This window comes from Paralichthys olivaceus, chromosome 10 (genome assembly GCF_024713975.1).
Source record: "Paralichthys olivaceus isolate ysfri-2021 chromosome 10, ASM2471397v2, whole genome shotgun sequence".
Classification (NCBI taxonomy): domain Eukaryota; kingdom Metazoa; phylum Chordata; class Actinopteri; order Pleuronectiformes; family Paralichthyidae; genus Paralichthys; species Paralichthys olivaceus.
The window spans coordinates 15677619-15694534 of NC_091102.1; the positions used below are offsets into that span (position 1 = coordinate 15677619).

Consider the following 16916-nt stretch of genomic DNA (forward strand, 5'->3'; position numbering starts at 1 on the left):
GCATCAGTGTCCAGCAGTCAGTGAGGTGTCATAACACAGGGTGAGGACAGTATTGGGTGAGAGGGTCTGCTGCGGTGTGGTGCTTCTGACGATCCACATTATCAACATTAAGGTGCATTCTTTTCTCCAGTGGTGGAGAAAGTAGGTACATCCTTTACTTAAATACAAGTGACACGAGCCTGTTGTAAAAGAATAGAGAAAAGTGTACTCAAAGTGCTTGATGCAGAAAAAAACACCTATGAGGGTTAAACCTCTGTGTTTACTGGGACTAATAAAGGATTATCTTTTCCTATCTTATTACAGTACAACATATTTAATGGTTTAATGACTGTTGTCCATGTTGTTTTTGTGTTAATCTGTAAAAAATAAACTACCACAGAGATGTTTCAAACTGTGCTTGCAGAAATACAGAGTCTAGCTCTGACAGTGTAAATGCACAGGGGCGTCGGAAGGACACAGGGATTTTGGTTACGTTCCAGTTCACATTTCCCCGTGTAAAGTATCGCTGAATATCCCTCCGCCCTGCGCCGCCTGCTTCCATCCACACTTCCTGGATCCGCCAGCGTCCTGCGGGGGGAGGAGCCCTGGAGCCGCGGCACTGACACGTAACAATCCTGCGTAAGTTTTACGGAAGAAGCTGCATCTATTTCCTCAAGAGGACAGCGGAGACACTGCTCAGCCTCACACTCCATGTGTGGTTGACCTGTCCGGGACCAGAGGCTTGTTCTTCGGGCTGTTTCGGAGGCTACCCGGGGCTGGCGGAGACAGGAGCCCGACGCACAAGATGAGGTTTTCGGCGTTGATGTCGGTGCTGCGGTCGGTCGGCCCGGTGATCGTCGGTATTTCTCTGGGGTTCACGTTGAGTCTGCTGAGTGTGAACTGGACGGAGGAAGCGTGTCGTGTGGACGGGACGGAGGGAGAGGACGTGACCGTGGCTCTGGACGGACAACTCAAAGGAGCCAGGAAACCCAACTCCATCTCCAGCCTGAACGATGTGGAGTCCGAGGAGCAGTATGAACCGAGGATAGTCCCCTATAAACAAGTCCAGCAGAGCTCCCCCAAGAAAGTCTTCAGGTCAGTGTCCACAGGTCACAATGCACACCGTATATACATGACTATACACATATACACTGTGTGTGACATGTTACAGTGCAGCAGGCCGCAGTGTAACCCAGGATGATGATGCATCAGTGTGTGAGTCCTCATGTCACTGGGTGTACAGGTGACCCTGGTAGTCATGTCAAGTTATGACTCTACACATAACGATCATCAGTTCCAACTACATGACAGTTATAACCAAGCACATTACAACATCATAATGGAAGCTATGACACACATTAAACTAACTTTATAACATTCAAAATTTAATGACAAGAATAACAAATATTATCACATGATAAATAGAGGAAAACAGAACTAAATGACATGAATAAATAAGTATAACACAACTGATACATCACAAACATTTTAAACTGGATGACTATTACTAAACAACAAATGATCAAACTGAAATCTAAATGAAAAGAATAACTAAAAATAGTATCACATGATAAATAAAGTAAATAAAACTAGTTAAATGACACAATAAAGTATAATACAACATAATATTTAACTTATCTAACTTACTTTGCCTTTGTATGATGTCATTGGCCTCCATCAAATGCAAGTCTTTCTACCAGCTAACATTCGCTGCCAAAGAGGTAATATCAAGTACATATCTTCTCTCTATATTTTGATTTTAAGGTCCTGGCCTTCTATGTAAAGGGCCTTGAGATGATGTATATTATGATTTGGTGCTATACAAATAAAATTGGATTGAATTGAATTGAATCTTACCCCTCATCTTCCAACTGAAGGAAACCTGACTCAGCTTTTTCTTTGTAAACAGGCAAACACGCCTCAGGAGTCCTGGATAGAGCCCTTGTTTGAATGTTAGCCCACACAACCAGAGTGGTTGCATTTCACAACATTTCTGAGAAACTCTTTTCCTCTTAGAGAAGTTCTGCTGACTGTCTGTCTATGTTTCTATGAGGAAATTTAAAAACATCAACTTCCCTGGAGCCTTTCTCCTTTAAAAATCAAGGGATTTCAGTCCTAATTATTATACCCATTTAATTTAAGAAAATTAACTTAATCTGCAAGTTACAGAGACAAAATGGTCAAATTAAGGTTGATTAACGTAACAGTGATGTGGAACATTGTTGCTTGAAGACCTTTAACCACTCATCCAAGAGGTTTCTTCAGTTCTGAAGTTCAGAACTGAAGAAGCCTCCTGGATGAAGATACCATGACCTGGCTGACAGAGGCTTCACAGACGTGTTTGTGGAAGTCTGTTTTATTCAGTAGCTGTTTGTTTCTTTCAGGGCGAGGTACATAAGCACAGAGTTGGGGATGCGTGAGCGTCTTTTTGTCGGGGTCCTGACATCCAAAAACACCATCAACACCATGGGCGTAGCTGTCAATCGCACCATCAGCCATCACCTGGATTCTGTCATCTTCTTCACCGGCATGCGGAACCGCAAAGTTCCCCACGGCATGTTTGTGGTTTCCCACGGAGATGAGAGACTGATCTGGAACATGTTTCAGACCATCAGATATATTTTCGACCATTACATCAATGAATACGACTGGTTTTACTTCGTCCAAGATGACACCTACACAGAGGCTGACAGGATCAAAACCCTGGTTGATCACCTGAGCATGGAAAGGGAGCTTTACATGGGCAGTCCTGAGGAGTTCATCGGTGGGGAGATGGAAGGGAAGTATTGCTATGGGGGGTTTGGTTACCTCCTGTCGCGTACCTTGCTCCTGCGACTCCAGCCCTTCCTGGAAAACTGTAGGAATGATATCCTAAGCGCCAGGCCTGATGAGTGGCTCGGGAGATGCATCATTGATTACACCAACACAAACTGTGTCAGTGAATATGAGGTAGGCTGAATGTAATCCTCACCACAAGTACAGATTGTATGTTTTCATTGCCTCAGCCCAGGAGGTCATGTTTTTACCCCTGTGTGTTTGTTTGTTAGCAAGATTACTCAAACTACTAGAGAGATTACCATGAAACTTGGTGGGAGGATGTGGTATGGGTAAAATTGTGGTGCAGATCCGATATCAGAGAGCAGGGGGATTATTATCACCAAAAAAATCTGACATTTTTTAGTGACTGATTTCTATGAGTGTGTGTAATTTCTAGTTAATACAACTTTTTTTAATTTTATAAAGCTGTTTCTCTGCTTTGTAACATTTAATTTGTAAACCGAAGAAAATTAACTTTTTCATAGTTAGAATTATGAGCAGCTACAAAGAAAAAGTGCTCTAACACTGTCATTCAGAACAGCTGTGTGACACATTACTGCACAGGTTGAACAGAAACTAAACTGTCAAGGCAGAAATCATGCTATGCCTCTGGGACTGCACTTAAAACTGACAGACAGGCTATATAAAACTCTAATTACCATGTTAGCACAGAGGTGGTATTTATATAACAGAGTGGATGGCTAATACCCTTTAGCCTTTCTTTTTTCTCTCTTCCATTGATCCCAGCAGCGAGTAAACAGGCGAAGCAGAGCACAGCTGAGTTCAGTCTTCCTTAGGTTCAATGGTGTGAAAATCCCCTGTGGGTCAACATGTTGTGCTCCTGTAATGTCATTAGCATTTAAGGTCAAACAAGCTCAGTAGCACCTTGATCTGCCCCAGTGCCCTTTTGAGGTGGTTGTTTGCTGCATTCAGCAGTTTTCACTCCTCCGTGCTAGAGTTTGTCGTCTGTTTCAACACGTTAAAATGCATCGTTGCAGAAAACTGCCACAAAATGTAACTATACTCATGACACATTATAAACACAGGTCTCGATATTTATTTCATTGGTGTTATGAAGCCTTTTGCCTCCATTTTCTCTCCCAGGAAACCATCTTGTTTCACAGTTGAGAGTGACTTGAATGGTTAAGTTAACCTCCCTGAGCCAGAAGAGCCCCTCAGATAAGCAAGGGCAAAGTTAAAAGGCCTGGCAGGAGTGAAAGAGACTGAACACAGAGCCAGTCATCAATGTTTCTGTTCAGAGAGAACATTGATGACAATTAGGCACAGACAATGCTACACCAAGTGCACCATGACAGGCTGTAAGCTGTGGGCAAACATTCACAAGAGTGGCCTCATTGCTCAGTTAAGCAGCGTCTCCGTTCCTTGTTCTTTTAATAGCTTGATCAGATTGGATCCACTTTTTTAATCACTCAAGCTCCTTAGGTGGTTACTCTGTTTTCAGTTTAAATAACCAAGTCTTTAAGTGGGATTGTTCCACCAGTGTCAGCCAGTTTGTAGGTTTCACCTCTAGATTCTTAACTGCTGCCTTTTTAACCTGAGGCCACAGTGATCAGTATACAAATATATACCCTGTGGTAGAATTAATTAAAATAAAGCCCTTCTAAAGTTTCTGAAAAGTACCCAAAAATCTGTACTCCTATAACAATAGTGTTCTGTTCTCAAAAAATGAATCTCAGTCCTGTCTTCACTTTGTAATTATGGTTGAAACCAGCCTGTTTGCAGTGGAAATGAGCCAGATGCTGCCAGGATCACATGTAATATCTATTTGAATGGAAGTCACACAGGCAGTACAACAACTAAGCTTGAAATAACCAAGGGCATCTTCTTTTTCATGACAGCTCATGAATGGATCTCTCTGTTTCTTCTCAGGGGCGTCAGTACCACCACTACGAGTTGGGAAAAAACTCTGATCCAAGCAAAGAGCAGAACGAACATTTCAAGAATGCGCTGACTGTCCATCCAGTTTCTGACCCTGAACAGATGTACCGGCTGCATCGATACTTTACTGAGATTGAACTGCAGAAGACTTATGATGAGATTGCTAAACTGCAGGTAAGCTGATATTCAAGAGTCACACCTGTGGTTCAGTCAAAAATAAACCCCTGACCTCTGTTTTCTTCTTGGCCTTCACTATTGTAGCTCCAGATTTTAGCGTTGTATTATTTTTGTGAATAACAGGTTGTTAACTGTAAATATCTGAACACTTTTTGTTTTGCCACAGGCAGAAATAAAGAATGTGAGTGTGGTTGCTTTTGATGGCAACCGAAGCTCCCAGTGGCCAGTGGGGGTCAATCCACCTTTTGAGCCCAAATCCCGGTTTGAAGTGTTGAAGTGGGAGTACTTTACAGAGGAGGAGATATATTTGTGCATTGATGGCTCTCCCAAGTGTGAGCTGCGTGGCATTGACCGCATGGATGTGGCTGATGTCATCGACACGGCTGTAGGCGAGCTGAACAAGAAGTACAAGCCTGTTTTACACCTGAAGAAGCAGCAGCTAATTAATGGCTACAGGCGTTTTGACCCTATCCGGGGCATGGAGTACACCTTGGACCTTCAGCTGGAGGTTGTAAACCAGAAAGGTCACAGTCGTTCTATCACTAAGAGGGTTCATCTGGTGCGACCTTTGAGCCAAATAGAGATAATTCCCATGCCCTATGTCACTGAAGCCACAAGGGTTCACATCATAATACCTCTTACCCTGAAGGACCGGGGCTTTGTCGAGCACTTCCTCGAAGTCTTTGCCTCAAATGCCTTTGAGACAAGTGAAAATGCTATCCTAACATTCTTATTTATTTATGACCCAGTGGAGGCGCAACAGGTGAATCAGAATGATATATTTGCTAGTGTAAAGACTCAGATTAATACTTATGAACGCAAATATCCCACAGTGAAAATACCATGGATAAGTGTCAAGACAGAAACTCCATCCCAGATCAAGTTCATGGACATCATCTCGAAGAAGCATCCAGTTGACACGCTGTTCTTCTTGGCTGGCGTCAACACAAATATCAATACTGAATTTCTGAACCGCTGTCGCATGAATTCCATAAACAACTGGCAGGTGTTCTTCCCCATCCATTTCCAGGACTACAATCCTGATGTGGCCTATCACAACCAACCGCATCCGGCCACAGTTGATCTGATCAAGGACGCGGGCCACTTTGACCTCCTGTCATTTGAAGAATCCTGTTTTTACAACTCGGACTACATGTCAACGCGCACACGAATGGTGTCTGACGTTCAGGAGAATGAGGAGATTCTAGAGACAACGGACATATATGACATGTTCGTGAAGTATTCGGGTCTGCACGTATTCAGGGCAGTAGAGCCAGCATTGCACCAGCAGTACCGCTACCAGACTTGCAACCCGAGACTCAGCGAGGACATCTATCACAGATGTGTTCAGAGTAACTTGGAGGGTCTCGGCTCTCGCTCGCAGCTCGCTATGCTGCTGTTTGAGCAAGAACAAGGAAACAGTACTTGAAAATTCCACTGAGCTATCTGCTCCTGCACTTCTTTAAACAGACATTAAAAGATGTGTCTTTTTTCCAACAGCATTTTGATGCAAGGTAGAATATGGGCTGAACATGAAAATTTCACGAGTTACCACCCATAAGTTTGCTTTGCCCGAAACGCAGCCCATGTTTGGAGATTTGGTCAAGTACTGTATTTGACCTCATCTGACATTCTCTATCTTGTGCATCAAATATTATTTGGTTTGTTCGAGTTTTTAGGTAGTTGGTACCGAATGCAGTACATTCATAAACTTTTTTTCATTTTTAAAAAATATATAAATGTTTACAATACTTATCCATGCAGATGAGTACCTAGAACCAAAATGCTTTTGCTACTCTTACGATTTTAAAAGTTGCGTTGAGTATTTTTTACCACTAGAGGGCAGAAACTCAAAGCAGCAGAGCCGTGAGGTACGGTTAGCTTTTCCGGTTCTCATGGTGAAGGTGTCCTCCAAACCTCCAGTGGAGGACAACATATGCGATTTGAGTCACTTTACTTTCCACGAGTCCAGTGAAATTCCAGTAAATATTCAGAGGGACTTTAACCTTGGTTTAATCCACCAACTCCTGGAATAAATACTCAAGAGGCTTTGTTTGGGGATGGAGGATTAAACCAAGTGAACTAATACAATGAGTTCAAAATAGCAGAAAGCTTTAGCAGGTTATTGCTTCTTAATGGCATCAGAAGTACGAGCAGCAACGTTTTCATGTTCACAGAATGTTAACCCTATTTTAATGTTAAAGATATTTTTGAATGGAGTTAGAGTATAGTTGATATATCTAAATGTTAATATTAAGGCCTTTTTCATAGCTGACATTTTGTTATAGTACACTGTAAAAAGAAAATTGTTTACCACCTTAAAAAATATGCAAATTAATTGAGTTTGTTCAAATCAGAGAATCATGTGAAAATAACTTAACTGTAATTTGACCAAACTAAACAACAAACATTTGTGTGTTGCCTCCCAAATAACTTTCTATGTTGGTAAAACAATTTTCTTCTTTCAGTGTAGGAGAAGCACCAGTATTACTGATATCATTAACAATGCTGCCATTCTCTTCATCTGTCCCTGTAAGACATGTCTGTGTGACAGTGAGTCAGCACGTACTACACCAGGTCCCCCGGAACTGAAGCAGCTAAATGGAATTCAGCCATCGTTCCACTTATTATTTACACCAGTGCTTTTTCGCACCGTGACATTTCAAAATGTCCACCGTGAAAAAGGCCCATTGCGCCATAGTTTGTTTGCCCTTTTATGGAAGGGCACTGAAATGTTGAGCTTTTGATATTTACTGATTTGAGTATTCTTAAAAGCACGTTTGTGTGTGTGTGTGCCTTGACACTGATGTTTTCATATGCTGAAATTATCTTCTTAATCATTCAGATGTTGCACATCTGATGTTTTTCATCAGTTTTTTGCCATTTATACATCATCAATAATAGTTTTAAACATAGGTGGGAGATACGATAGAGACTGTTACATAGCTTTGAATTAAACTATATATATATATATATATATATATATATATATGTATTTATTACAGTTGAAATATCATGATCCCAAGCGTCCACAGGTTCAATATGTGCCTCAAAGCAGGGAAAAACTTCCTGAAAAGTATCAAATGTCCTTAGGGGTCATAATCCGCCAACAGAGTACGTTTAGTTTTCTTCTTTAAAATCTTTTGATGTTGCAAACATTTTTCTACTGGTAGAGTCAAAGGATGATCATCTAGCTGAAACGTCTGAAGCGATTGACCAGGCACACTTGATTAGTTTAGAAATGACTGAAGTTACGAATGTATGAAAGATTGTTTCTGTGTCACCAAGTGTAGACAGTATAAAGACACTAGAAACAAGGTTTTTAAGACTTTGTAAGTTATAAGTTATTGAGCTGTGTCATTATCCTCCATTTACTGGCTACTTTCTCCTAGTTGCAGTACAATCCAATGGGAGGCCTTTTTCCACGTTACCACACAGAGGTTCTTAACACCAGACAGTTGTGATGATATAATGTTCTATCATTTTGTGCAATATTACTGATAACATGCCTGGGCCGATGTCTGATGGAGGACAGGACTTTCACTGTCAAAGATATTTGCTGCAAGTACAGCAAATATGTGTATTTTACAATACTGTTCCTAATGTTACATAAATTAGGACTCGTACTTTAACGCTAAGTAAATACACTGTAATTACTTTGACACAAACTTTAATGTACTTTGCAGACACTAGACACTTTTTGTCATCAAATTAACTTTGATATGCATAAAGATTAAGGTGGGTCACTTTAACTAATCGGATAAAAGCATACACTACATCCACAGTTGTGGTCATAAGCAATGTTTGCTGTATTTTCTGCCATGTGAACATAGACCACGTACAGTTGATGCTGACCATTTTGCATTTATATATATATATATTTACATATATATATATACACATTTCATATATTCATGACGCATCTCTATCTTGACGAGAGCAGTATTTCACCGCAGCCACGCTTCAGCTGACAGTGTTCACCGTGATTTATAAGAGTACAAAATTAATAATGTGCAGAATAGAAAAAAACCTGCATCTTCCAAAAGAAACCACTGTGAAAGTCAGAGATTTGCGAATATGATGTCGTTGTGGTTGTCTTTGCCTTCTATAGACGTGAGAGGCCTGAGGTTGAGGGAGCGGGGCAGATTAATCACCCTGTGTAGTTAACACAGCCACCGTCGCTGAGTATTTTGTCCGTAACTTATTTCTCTATGCATTTCGCAGATTTTGAACACATCTGCACTATCAGAGGCTTCCGTGACATTCTCTGTACATGTATAAATATTTTGTAGACACTATTTTTACGCCTTTTTTAGCTTTATTTACGTGGCAATAATATTTTCAATTTCATTGTTGACACAATCAAACATATGCTGTATCCTCTTTTATGTTTTGTGCTTTAAAAAATAATGTCGCCTGACCGTAAAGACAATTCAAAATGTGTGTTTTTCTCCTTTTCACTTTGAATCAAGTAAATCATTTCAAAAAATACATAAGGTCCCCTTTCTAATTTCCATCGATGTTCTGACCCATTGGTTTACATTATTTGAAGCATATATGGGTACTAATATAACCAAAGCAATATGTTTAAATCCCAGTCTGTACGTTTAATTGTGTGCTGTAATTCCCAAATGAACTGTGAATTATTGTAATTTTTAAATAAAGAATATTATATAAATAATATGAATATAATATTTTTTTTGTTTAAATCTTTTTAAGATTAGAAAATAGTGGATTTTACACTGCAGCTACAAAATCCACTTTGTCCTTTAGGTGTCAGCAGAAGAGCATGTTCAGCATCTGTGTGCGGAGCGGCTCCTTGACCAGTGCTGGCTGCTGATGGCTTAGGACAGAAGCCCTGTGAACATTAGAAATCATTTGGATTCATCTCCTTCTTGTTCTTAGCTTGTGCTCAGCACGGCTGCAGTTAACATTCCTTCTCATGTACGCCGAGGTATTCCCGACGTCAGGCTGGGTAAAAAAACAGGGAAAACTTTGAAACCTTAATTACAGCTTTAGTTATTTCAGGGGTCCGTATGCACTACCCTGAGGCATGCAGTAAAACCACATAACTACAGAGCAGCTGGGAGTTAATTGTAAGTCATTATTTTGTACTTCGTTTTACGTTCAGTCCCAGGACTTTCTCCTCCCACACGGCGACATGGCCGTTTCAAGTTCTCTAGAAACAGGGACTAGAAAATGTTTGTTTTCACAATTTAGGTTCAACTGGAGGGTATTAAAAGAAGTGGAATCCCAAAATCCTCTATAGAGAGAAAGAAGAGATGTGAATAAATCACTTATTTTAAGTACATGATACTTTTCAAATACCAGGTATGAGTAGCCCCAAAACTCATCTTTCAGTGTCCTTGAAATCATTGAAATCCTATTTTAATATCACAAAATTTGAGGTGGAAATACCTTAAAATGTGTGGAAATGTGTTCTCAAGTAAATAAATAAGTAAGACAACATGGAGTTACACAGTGAACTAGGCTCTGATTTAGGAAGTATCTGGTTTTTATCTAAACTTTAATAGTCATCGTATTTATCATATGTAACATTTATAAAATGTGTCCTAACAGAGGGAATAATCACAAGATCACAACTTCTGTACAAAACGTAAGCTTTCCTTGTTACTGCAGTGATGGTCCATTTCCATTTCTGTCAGATATGGGATGAACTTATGAATTCCTGACAACCTCTTGCATCACCCTGCACTTTATATTTTTCTCTTCTCAGATGACCTCTCAGGGCTCGGCTAAAACATATTCAGCTGTAAAAAAAAACAACAAAAAAACAAAAAACAGGACAAAATAGCGAGATATTCAAAACATATATATCGGTGGCTGGTTGCATTAAATTGATTTTTATGGATAATGCAATAAGCGAGCACAGGCTGAATGTCACAGAGCCGTAAAAAAGGCGGCCTTAAGGAGCTGAGCGAGAATGGAAATTAGAGCAGAGGCTGGAGGAATCCCAGGAATGTGAGCTACATGTTATCAAGCAGGGAAGTTGTCCCGTCTGCTACAGAGCCGCTCGCTCCTGTGGCACACACACACACACACACACACACACACACACACACTCCAATCGATTTATCTGTGATTCTTCATGCTTTTCGGATACAGAATTGACCTGACCGAGTTTTACAGTGCACATAAACACAGTCTCACGAGGATTAAAAAAAATAAAATCCTTTCTCCTCCGACTCCAGGCCGAACCATTCAAACACAACTCTACAGCGATAATTCAGCCTCGTATTCATCTCAACACACCAGCCCCCGTGTGACTTGTCTGAGGACAGCTACAATTATTGATGACAGAGGAGAAGATTGTTATGCATAGCCTGTACAGCGTGCCATCAGAGACTGTGATTGGGAACCTTTTGAAAATGTCAAAGTGACACATGATTATGAATATTAAACAGCCATGTATAGCCCATGATTACTTGATAGGAGGAAGGAATTTGACAGATGGAGGACTGTGGAATCTCACTGTGAGCAAATGTGATCTATGGCGATATTGTGGAAACACAAAAATCAACAATCCAATTAACAGAAAAGTATTTATATTGTCTTTGTCAACATGATATCCTGTGATATGAAGCATTTTATGAATTTGTTAAGAGTGGATTGTCTGCTACCGTCAGTTCTACACACAAGTTTAAAACGTAGTTTGTCACCAAAATAAGTAGCTGACGTCTGTTTTCACACAAACTGCATCACTATAGCAAATGAGCTGCCTGCATGCTACGTATGAAGGTCTCAACCAAGGCAAAAACATCCATCTTGTCATTTAGCACATGCAGTTCTATGACAGATGAATGTTTATTGGGCTGAGTCAGCAGTTTTACAAACATTGTCAAATATATAACTGAATGGTAAAACAACAGAAATTACACACTCAGAGCAACATATTTCACATTTTACAGGTCAGAGATCAAACTGAATACTTCTTTCTCATAGTTCTCAGTGGAGAGGAGCTCAACTAAGATATATTAACAAAACTTTGACTTTTTAACTTTATACTTGTCAAGGTCAGGCTAGTTTAGCTACTAAGACCAGCTAGTCTTAGAACTTCAGTGCTAACTAATTGTTACTTGGGTGAACCACTGAGAGGCCTTTCCTCATCATGAACGTAATGAGAAATTACATGTTCTGTTTGTGTTTCCACTGTTCCTCGTCTGTTTTTAGAGAATCTAGAATTTTAACAATCCTTGCACTTAAATAATACAATACACACATGAGCAGTAGCACAGCATAGGGGCAATATGTGATGTCAAAAGTACTACAGGGTCTTAGCATAGACTGTACATGAAGATGGACAACGTAAGTGCTCCAAAAAAGTGAAGCCAGAACATCTCAATCGCCACCTGGTGGCTTGCTGCTGTATAGATCATAAATCTCCACCCTTCTATGTTAATGGTTATGACATGGACCAAACTAAAAAGTCAAATAAATGTTCTGGCTTTAGATTTGATAATTATAATTAATCATTCAGATGTGTTGTCACATCACAACAACAAAAGCAACAGCAACTTTCATCTCACTACTGCATCCATATGAAGCAACCGAAAAACTGGCTTGTGCTGGTCATTGTATTAATGTCTTCACCACTTCCAGTGTGGTCTTGCTCACAGTCATTTACACATAGATTACAACAGTATAGTTGGTACTGTTGCCTTTTAAAAGTGTAAATCCACTTTAGCAGGGTCATGAAGGTCATTGTACCCCAGAACCAAATCATCACAAGTTCTTAAAGACCTGGTGATGTGAATCTCAATTCAATTCATGCAGTGGAAAACAGCTGCTTAAGAGCAAGCCGACCTTCCATCATGATAACAACTATTATAATGACTGAATAAACGCAAGGTTTCTATTTTTATTCACACTTTGTGAACCTTGTGCTCTTAAAATTTGTGGCGTCCTTGTTTGTCCTTTTAGCCTTAAGTAAACCAATGAGAATATTTCAGCCTCCAGAGTTTACTGTTTACACAACACTCCTCTCTGCGGCCGTGGAACTAGATTTATTAGATAAAAACTATATGGCTGCAATAAAACTCTCCGAGCTTCCTTTCTCACTATTCTGATTCTACAACCTCCTCCTTTGAAAGATCAGCTCGGCCGAGCGGCATCAGTCCAATGTGCTCAGTCATGTGTGCGAAATGTTAAAGTGCACATGCAGACAAACACACACACACACACACACGCCAGGTCGACACTGCAAATAGCTGCTACACTTTTACAGTGGTTCTGTCGCACAGCTGAAGGAGATGACTTGGCAAAAAAATTGAATTCTGTCTCTTATTGCTTCAGTCAGCTTAAAGTTATGATGCCACCAAAGTGAATACTGGGCAGAAATGATTGAAATAAGTTAAAATGGAAACTATCACCCATCCCTCATTTATATGCAGCCGACTTGTATGTTGAAAATGTTCAGGTAACAACTAAACAGAAGGTGAATAATAGACATGATCCGTACCGTCCGTTATTTTTCACCCCGGCAAACTTACTGATGTGTGGCAGTCTGACATATCTGCAGATTGTAAGTGTACAGAAATTGCTACAATCGTGATTCCTATCTTCGTATAAAAATCTTTTCCTAAAATGTATAAATGACTAAAATTAAACTTACCTAAGTCAAATATCAACTGAATATAAACAACGATTCAAACTGAACTTTTAGAACTTTCTCATTTTAAGTTGGACTTTATGTACAAGTACAGTGCTACTGTCTAACACCTCAACCACAACCAGACAAAGTGTATCATGTGGAAAGATGCTTCTAGCATGTTCCAGGCCGAGGTCATACATATCAGCCTTTATATCTCCCCCCTCATACTTTGGATGGATTTAACACGAAGAAGATTTGAGTACTAAAGTATTCTCATCTTGTATACAATATAGAACATATAGATAATAGTTTCTCTTTAAATAATTACATAATTTATAATGTGAGATGAATTGGTATGATACAGTGAGTTTTTTTAATCCAAGAAAGAGGAGGAATAGTTTAAGAAGAGAAAACAGAGGGACTCAGACAGAAAAAAAGAGAGACGTTAGCTGAATGAATAAATCATATGTCTCTTTTTTTTTCGATTATAAACTGGATCAGGGTGACATGCAGTCCTCCACTTGTTCCCTTGAAGTGATCGTGTACTGAAAATTGGTCCTGAAATCACAAATCGCCTCGACTTCTCACGTGAAGCAGGACACCGCTGAGAGGGGTCCCATCCAGAGAGAGAGGGAGAGCAAAGGAAAGAAAGAAAGAGAGGGAAGAAAAAAGCTGTGTCCATTTTGTGCCTACATACTGCACATACAAGTGGTTTGTTAGCAGCACAGCTTTGGTGTCTGACTTTGGCTGTAGCTCTTCACTGGTGACAGCAAAGGAATGGTGAAGACGCCTAGGCTCTGTGATGAATTTCACACTCAGCTCATATCTTTTGTTGTCACCAGGACTGTAAAACGATGGTTGGGCTCTAGCAAGCGAAGTCCTCAAACACACCGTGGTGTCCAGTGTGATGGTGGTGAGGGAGGTGGTGATTGGGGAGAATCGTGTTGGCGTACGCCCCCTCCGGGTGAGTCCGAGTCATGTCATGTGGTTCCTGTTGGAGGGAGAAATTAGACCTTTAGAGAATATTTCTTAATTTTTTTAATAAACATTTCTAACCCTATACATTTAAGGTATTTACCTTATTATGTTATGATTTGGCCCTTAAAATTGAACTGAACTGAAAATACTTTTTAATATAATTCATTCTTCATTTTGCCAAGGATTTTTTGTGCAAAGCTCTCTGTAACCTTGTTTTAGAAGTGCTATACAAATAAAGTTATTAAACACACACACACACACACACACACACACACATATTTTACATTAATACAGAGAATTCTGTCCTAGCTGTCTTCCAGGTTAACAGAACAACATTTTCATTTTCCTTGCTAACACATTTTTGGATTGATAGTGGGGTTCTCTGCTCGTATTCTGAGCTAATTCTGTGTCGACTACTAATCTGAACAGTGAAATTTGATCTGAGCTAAAGTCTTAAAGCTTAACTGAATCAGTACTGTAATAATTGAATGGTAATAAACAGATTGTCTTTTGAGTGCCTCTGGCGGACTTGATTAAATATGAAAACCCTGTTTTGTTCTATGGAGCTGTGGTTAAATGTGAGACATGAAATCTAATAATACGAAAAAAGCATCGAAGATAAAGTTGTGTAAGACAACTGCGAGCTCCAGGGGAGATTAATTAGAAGCATTATACTCTTCATTATTTCGGGAGTAGAAAAACCTTAATTAGCTTTTCCCTGATTTCTTTCCTCATCATTTTTTAATGCAGCTACAGCACCTACAGTGATGCAGGGAAAGTTGAGGCATGAAAACAATGCAATCATTTATTGTAGTACAATATGCACCTGCTGCACCTTTGCTTTCATTTCCTCCAGGCCCACTGTTGCTACAGTGCTGGTCTGCGGCTTGCTCTTCTTCTCCTCTTTCTGTGGCCGCAGCAGACGCTGTAACCGCTGCTTGATCACCTGGATTCACCCGGAGGAAGAGCAGAGACGAGGGAGGGAGATAAGGGACGCAGCAGAGTTAGGAGTTTATTCACCATGATGTCTGCATTAAAGTCACCCCCCCCCCCCCACCACCACCTCTGACTTGGCTTTATTCATACATGTGAGGCAGTCAGCAGGCAGCGGGCTTTAAGAGGAATCAGCTGAGGCAGGAGTTTGTTTCATGACCAGAGTTACTGGCGTGTCCTCGGCACACACCTGAGTGAGCGGATATTACTTTTGCATGCCTGGAAATCAAATGAAACTTCTCACATGTATAATAAGTTATAACATTCTCTCTGCCTGAAGATTTTCTGAGGATTACAACTGGAAGGAACAGTGACAAACACAAACTCGCTCAGCGATGAACATTTACAATAAATCGATATTGAGTCAAATTTAAATAAATGATGGAGCACTCATGTGTTTTGTAAATAGTGACTGTTGCTTGTGACACGAAGAAGGACAATAGCTGCTAATTATTATTAATCATCAGCCACTGTGGGTCTGAATTCATATTGTGACAGTCTGACTTGTTGAGACAGTACCTCATATACATAATCCAGGATTTCTAAGATTGTCAGGATGCTGGCTCCAATGAATAAACCCATCTGTCCACCGATGTCACCTGAAAAGAAAGAGTACTTAAGGGAGAGCACAATGGACACATTGTTTTCCTGGTAATGGCGATGGAAAGTGAGTGCTGCTATAATAATAACAACACATTTTACTCTGCACCAGCGAGTCTACATGATATTCAGGCAACTGTGACAGAAATCTTACCTAATAAACCTGCAACATCGTAGGCTTTCTTTTGCTCAATTGTTTCATAGTTCAGCGCTTCAAAGAAGATGTCTAAGACCAGGAAGTTGTCTCTGAAAAAACAAGTGGAGAGTGAATGGAGCAGAAAACCAAAAAAACATGGTGATTTTATCATTTTCTACAAATCTAACACATTTTTTGAAAACAGAAATACCACATCAAGTCATCTTTAGGCTTACTGTAAATTGCAATAAAACAGAGTTTTGCACAGACCTAACCAGCGTCCGTGTGATAATGAAGTGTTTCAGGGTTTAAACTGAGACGAGCAGAAAAAAGCACTGACAGTGTGCTCCGTCACTTCCCCCTTCTCTGATCTCTTTGGATTTAGAAAGTCTGGCAATATTAAGTATGAGAGGCATCATCAGCTCTTTGGTTTAGGGGTCTTTGCGTTATAGCACGTACCCCCGATGATTAGGTACAGACAGGAATTAGAGTATAAGCACATTGTTAGTGCACTGAATTCACTGAACCAAAATATGAGCAAACGCTTCATAAGTTGTATTGAAGAACAGATAAAAAGTTAAAGCCCTGCAAGTGGGGAAAGTTATGATGTTCATTACGCCTCAGAACCAACCAAATAATCTCAGCATTTCATAGCTGTCATCAGATGGTATTCACTTATTAGTGCAGAGTAGAGGGCAGATGCTGAATAGGCCCCACAAAATAAAG

General features: G+C 40.1%; 2 protein-coding genes across 3 annotated transcripts in view; one reads left to right on the top strand and one right to left on the bottom strand.

Annotated features, from left to right (window-relative positions):
- Positions 1-546: 546 nt before the first annotated feature.
- chpfa (chondroitin polymerizing factor a) lies at positions 547-9553 on the top strand. The gene is made up of 4 exons (XM_020089621.2): positions 547-1074; positions 2364-2928; positions 4687-4869; positions 5039-9553. Exons 1-4 carry the CDS (start codon positions 785-787, stop codon positions 6299-6301), a joined length of 2301 nt encoding a protein of 766 aa, XP_019945180.1. The 5' UTR covers positions 547-784; the 3' UTR covers positions 6302-9553.
- A 4284-nt stretch (positions 9554-13837) lies between these two features.
- The window catches only part of asic4a (acid-sensing (proton-gated) ion channel family member 4a), a 78930-nt gene continuing 75851 nt past the window's right edge, over positions 13838-16916 (bottom strand). The window contains exons 7-10 of one of the 2 annotated variants that reach the window (XM_020089833.2): positions 16209-16300; positions 15974-16053; positions 15297-15407; positions 13838-14474 (exon numbers count right to left, since the gene is read on the bottom strand). In XM_020089833.2, the coding sequence (XP_019945392.1) occupies positions 14349-14474; positions 15297-15407; positions 15974-16053; positions 16209-16300 (409 nt within the window). In that variant the 3' untranslated portion in view covers positions 13838-14348. Of the gene's footprint in view, positions 14475-15287; positions 15408-15973; positions 16054-16208; positions 16301-16916 lie in introns of both variants that reach the window. The other variant, XM_020089832.2, reaches the window with a different exon arrangement.